General features: G+C 60.4%; 1 protein-coding gene across 1 annotated transcript; it reads right to left on the bottom strand.

Moving 5' to 3' along the window:
• Positions 1-405: 405 nt before the first annotated feature.
• EN1 (engrailed homeobox 1) lies at positions 406-4,648 on the bottom strand. The gene is made up of 2 exons (XM_042953137.1): positions 3,775-4,648; positions 406-722 (listed from the first exon to the last, which is right to left on the bottom strand). The coding sequence occupies exons 1-2, from the start codon at positions 4,646-4,648 to the stop codon at positions 406-408; spliced, it is 1,191 nt and encodes a 396-aa protein (XP_042809071.1).
• Between the last annotated feature and the right edge of the window lie 1,183 nt (positions 4,649-5,831).

Below are 5,831 nucleotides of genomic sequence, written 5' to 3'. Positions count from 1 at the left end.
AGCAAATAGAGATCGCTACACATATTTCTTTTCCTTACCTGAAATTAAATATATACAAGGTCGTAAGCTGTTTGGCTAGATAGAGCTTTAAGGAGTTCGCAGTTTCGCCCCTTATACCGTGAATAGAGAATAGATCTTATTTTTCGATAGCACCTGTCCGAGTCTTTCTCCCTTTTTAAAAATGTTTCGTTCAAACGTGACTCTCCATTCTGAGAAACTCTCTCTGTCTCTCTCTCTCTCTCTGTCTCTCTCTCTCTTCCCTGTTGCTCCCTCCCTCCTGTGCGCGGATTCTTTCTCCCCCGGCGTGGGGCCGGCGAGGCGGAGGCGGCGGTGGCGGTGGCGGTGGCGGTGCCAGGAGGGGGCGCGGGCGCGGCGGCCGGACCGCGCGGCCCCAGCCGGCGGCGGCTACTCGCTCTCGTCTTTGTCCTGGACCGTGGTGGTGGAGTGGTTGTACAGTCCCTGCGCCATGAGGTGCAGCGCCAGGCCGTTCTTGATGCCTGTGGCTTTCTTGATCTTGGCGCGCTTGTTCTGGAACCAGATCTTGATCTGGGACTCGTTGAGGCTGAGCTCCTGGGCCAGGGTCTGCCGCCGCTGCTCCGTGATGTAGCGGTTCGCCTGGAACTCCGCCTTGAGTCTCTGCAGCTGCTCGGCCGTGAACGCCGTCCGCGGCCGCTTGTCCTCCTTCTCGTTCTTCTTCTTCTTCAGCTTCCTGGTGCGCGGACCTGCAGCGGCGGAGAGGGCCGGGTGGGGGTGGGGACGGAGGGCAGAGGGGAGGGGGTAGAGGGCAGAGGAAGCCGTGAGAATTGCAGGGCCGAGCGGGGATCGCGCCCTGCGCTTCCGGGGCGTTTGTGGAGGCCCTGCGGCGCCCCCGGCTCCCTCCCGCCGGCTAGCCCCTAGATCAATCCATCGCCTGGCTGCTGGGGTCGCCGAGTTCCCTTCTGGGGGGCGCCAGACGGGCCGCGGAGGAAAACTGGCCGAGGTTGTCTGTACACCCCACACCCGAATTCGGAACCAGAGAGCCGCGTGCCAGGCTTAAATCCCATAATCCAAGATGGAGACACATTTGGAGCCTCATCCGGTGGATCCCAGACCTGGAGGTCAGGGGCCTGCTGTCTTCACAGCCCTGGAATGAAAAGAGTCTCAAGACTGGACCAGTGAAGACACTAGGGCAGGACTGCCCTGAGGGAATTGCCAGCCTGCAAACTAATCCTCCCTTCCTCCTCAAGGAGCCACCTACACCCAGCACAGACAATAAGACCCCATCTGCTTGTGGCTATTGACCCCAGAAAATAAGGGGATAAGAAGGGGACTTGGAGGGGCTTGCCTAGATCCAAAGTCTTTGGTGTATGTTCTCTCCACGTCTCCTTTCTCTTTGGCCTAACGGAAGCCCTTTCTAGAATCCCAGGGAGACACTGACCACCCCGGTCTCTGAAGAGAGGAAAAGGCATTCACCCGGTTGCATGTCTTACCCACATGACCCTGGCCCCCAGGGTTCTCCGCCTGGCCCCTTGCATGGTGCCAGTGAGAAAGCGAGAACCCTCCCCACTCCTCCACCGGGCTCTCTCTTTTGAACACATAAGCTACAGTTTCAGGATTGAAAAATCCTGGATTAACAAAAACAGACCAGATATGCTTTCCCTGCCCATCTTAAGACATTTGCAAAGAGACTACATCCCTCTTGACCCCATCCATGAGCAAAATATGGGCAGAGGGACAGAGACAGAGGGAGAATACTGCCAGAATTTTGTGCTACGACGAATATGGGAAGAGGCCCCAGCAAACCTCCCCCCAAGAAGGTGAAATCTCTCCCAAAATCTGGTCTGGGAAGAGAGCTGCTATGGAGCCCAGCTCTGAGAGAGGAGGGGGAAAGAGGAGGCAGCCTTTAAAGCCTGCACCTCAGTCTATCAGCCTCACACCCAAGTCTTCAGGCACTTACTTGGTGGGCCCTGTCCTGATTATGGGAGCTTACTGAGCCAAGTTAAGTCCCTGTTGGGCCTTTTAATATCTGAAACTGTCTGGAAAGAATGGTCTTCACCGGAGTCTCCAAACCTAGCAACAGAGGGGTAAGCTGGGCTGCTGGCTCCTGGGGCAGGCCAGCGCCTGGGGTCACCAGCTGTCCTATGACAAAAGAGTCCAGGCCTGGCTAACTGCAGCGACTCAGGTCTGGGTTGAGGTTCATCTCCCTGAACTGCCCATGCAGGAGGAGCCAGTACCCTGCCTCCCCAGGCCCATAAGAAGGAAAGCGGCCAAGAACAAAGGCAAGGCCCACTCCTAAGCTCTGTGCAGAGAGGACTAAGAGGTAGGGTGGGGAGGGAGGACGGCCTCAGTTTGGATTAGTAATTAGCTGAGCGGGTAGAGAGATTGCCCAGGAAATGTGCACATCTCCAGAAAGGCCCCGCTGCGCGTTGTGCATCCGGGACGTTGTTAAGAGTGCTGTTGTGTACGTGTGTGCAGAGGCACGGACACTTGTAATAAAATCGTAGCCTCCTGGCCAGCCTGAGCCGCACAGCCTGACAGCTCAATCACTCTATCCATCAGGCGAGTCAATCAAAGCAGCTTTTCGGAGGTTCAGGGAGTCCGACGTGTCAATAACGGGGCTCGAGATGGCGGGGGCTGATAGCGCGCATCGATCCGCGCCCGGCCGGCAACCGTGGGGGAGGCTAGACAGCAGCCGGAGTAGAGAGGCGCACGGCTACGCTGTGCCCGGCCTCCTGCCGGACCGGGTGCCCGGAACGCCAATTGTAGGCCAGAACCCCTGCTGCCCTCCTCGCAGTGCCCACCCGCCTCCCTGGTGCTGCCATCCCGGGAGGCAGGCAGGCCCCAGCCTCCTCTCCCGGGGCCTTGGGTTGTCCCAGCGCGGGTCTCCTCGGCCTCGGGTTCTCCTAGCGCAAGGGACAGGCGGAAAAAGGGCCGAAGGAAACCAACCTACGGCTGGCAGAAATCTGCTAACTGGCAGATACGGGGAAGAAAGGAGTGGAAGAAGGAAGGGGCAGAGTCGGGAGGATGTCCGAGCCCGTGGCACGGAGAAGCTGCCCAGGAGGCTGTCAATCATGTTCTGTGCCCCCGCGGCCTGGCCCGAGCCTGACCGGTCTCCTCTCCTCTCCCACTGTCTGTGAGCGCTAGAGAACCAGGAGCCACGGGCTCTCGCCACCGACCGTTTTGGCAACCGTCTTTCCCTGGATTCTACCCACCCGGGTCAGACTCTCTTGCCTACCCGGCCTGGGGAAGAAGAGACAGCGATCAGAGGCTTTTCTCTCTCTTTCTGTGTGTCCTCAAATCTATCTCGATGTAAAGAAACTCTCCCCAGAAAATATAGAGATGGTGTTTGCGTGTGTAAGAACACAAGGCAATGATTTCTCTGATCAGAGCCTTGCTGGATTTCGGCCTCCTCCGGACCTGGCTGGCGGATTTCAGACCCAGATCACTAGGCCCACCTTCCCGCCGGCTCTAAACATCTCTCTCCCTGGAAGAAAATCAATGACTGACTGTGTCTTTCCTAAGAATAATAAAGGTAAAACACAAAGAAGGCCCCAGGGGCTCGGACTTCAAAACCAAAGGATCGAGCTTCTCGTGCCAGGAGCTGTAGCCTCTCCAGTGGTGGCCGCAGAGGCCAGGAGCGCTGGACTGGGGGCACACCCGGCTGGGACTGGGACGGGGGTGAGGCGGAGGAAGCAGGCGTGAGAGGAGAGAGCGGCGGAGGCCGACTTTGCTCCCCCCGGCACGGTGGCGGCTGAGAGTTCTGGGGACAAGGCGCAGCCGGGGTTGGGTACTCACCGGAGGACGGACGATCCGAGTAGCGCGTGCAGTACACCCAGGCCGGCCAAACGAGGGGCTGCTGCGAGTCAGTTTTGACCACGGGCCCGCCGTTGGCTGAGCCCATAAGCAGGATGGCGGGGTTGCCGTGCTCCGGGTACTTGGCACCCGGCGCACCAGGGCTCCCCACGCCGCCTCCACTGCCGCCGCCGCCGCCGCCGCTGTCCGAAGGCTTGGCCGCTGCTGCCGCCGCCGCCGCTGCCACGGCTGCCGCCGCCGCCGCCGCCGCCGCGGGGTTCCCGGCTTTGGACGCACCCGCACCGCCGCCGGCGGCTGGCGGAGAGCCGTCGGGTGGGCCACAGTTCACGTCCGGGGCGCACAGGAGCGAGGCGGCGCCTGGCGCCCGCGTGCCCAGCGGGTGGACAGGGTCTCTACCTGCGCCGGTCTGGCCTCGGTCGCGCTCGACCCGGCCTCCTCCTGCGCCTCCTCCGGCCGCCGCCGCCACCAGGAGCTGCGGCGGCGGCTGCTCTTTTTTGCAGCCGAAGTCCGGCCTCAGGATGTTGTCGATGAAAAAGTTGGTGGTGCGGTGCAGCTGGGCCGCGGGCTGCGGCTGGTGAGCAGGCGCCGCGAGATGCTGCTGCGGCGGCGGCGGCGGCGGGGGCGGGGGGTGCGGGGGGAGGTGCGGGTGGTGGGCCAGGGGCGGCAGGCAGGGCGCCGCGGGCGGCGAGGGGGGCGCGGGCTGCGGGGACACCGGCACGCTGTCTCCATCGCTGCCGCTGCTGCCGCTGGCGCCGGGGCTCAGGCTTAGGCTCAGGCTGCCCGGGGCCGCCGCCACCGCCGCCGCGCCGAGGCCCGAGTCGCGCTGACTTTTAGGTTCCGGCTGCTGTTCTTCCATGCTCGGCCGCCCCGCCGCCCCGGCCGCCGCGCCGGCCCCCGCCCCCCCCGCCTCGCTCCCCACCCCACTTTGCCAGCGGCCCGTGGGGGTGCGCGGAGGAAGGAGGCCGGCGAAGCCCCAGCGAAGGCACGGGGCGGGTGCAGGAAAAAAAGCCCAGGCGCCTGGCCTGGATCGCTCGCTCTTATCGAGCAGATAGATCTCGCTGTCTCTCCCTCTCTCTAATTTGTAGACATCCAGATATGGAGACACTTGGCTATTTCTTTTTTTCTTTCTGCAACCAGATTCAATGATTTGTTTTAAATGGGGAGTAAGCCACGGCCAAAAAGGAAAAGAAAAAAAAAAAAGAAAAAAAGAAAAAAGAAAGCAAGAAAAAAGAAAAAAGCTCCAAGAATTTTTTTTTTTTTCTTAAAGGGAAAAAATAGTCTTTAAAGTCTAGCCATCTTCCTAGGCAGGAGTGAGGGGTTTGACTTCCCCGAGTGTCACGCTCAGCTGTGCCCAGAGCGCGAGGCTGGCAGCGCCTTTAATCGCCTTTGCTTTTTTTGCAGCGAGAGCGCGTCTCCGCCAGCGCCGGGGCTGCCTTTTTTTTTTTTTTTTTTTTTTTTTTTTTTTTTCTCAAATCTCTGACAGCTCGGATCTTTGCACAAACTCTCTCGCTTAAAAAAAAAATCACCCAGGCACACTTTTTGCCTTCAAACCGGAAGCACGTGAGTCAGGCCGCACGTGTGCGGGGCCAATGGCAAGCCAGGGTTCGCGCTGACACCCGGGCCCCGGCCCAATGGGCGCGCGCGGGACTTTGCGGATAAATAATCCGGGGGCGGCGGCCGCTGGCGGAGAGGGGGCGCCGCGGCCAGGGCCCCGCGCGTCCGGCCCGCCCTCCCCCACCCGCGGTCGAGCCCCTCCCCCTCTTTCAAGCCAGGACCGAGCCAGAACCGAGGAAGGGGCAAAGGAGACCAGGGAGGGGTGGATTTCGGGGTGTAGGCAAATAGAGAAGCAACTCCATAAACAACTTGTTGGAGAAATGCAGGATTATGGGGGCGTGCGCGCCAGGCATAGGGTCAGGAAGCAGGGGCCTCCGCTCTTTTACATCCCTTTGCCTAAGAAATTCAGCCTTTTCTTTTCTTTTTCTGTTATGAAGGGTGAAATGGGGTCGGTGTGTGTGTGTGTGTGTGTGTGTGCGCGCGCG

This window comes from Panthera leo, chromosome C1 (genome assembly GCF_018350215.1).
Source record: "Panthera leo isolate Ple1 chromosome C1, P.leo_Ple1_pat1.1, whole genome shotgun sequence".
Classification (NCBI taxonomy): Eukaryota; Metazoa; Chordata; class Mammalia; order Carnivora; family Felidae; genus Panthera; species Panthera leo.
This window is presented reverse-complemented; position numbering and strand designations above follow the sequence as displayed.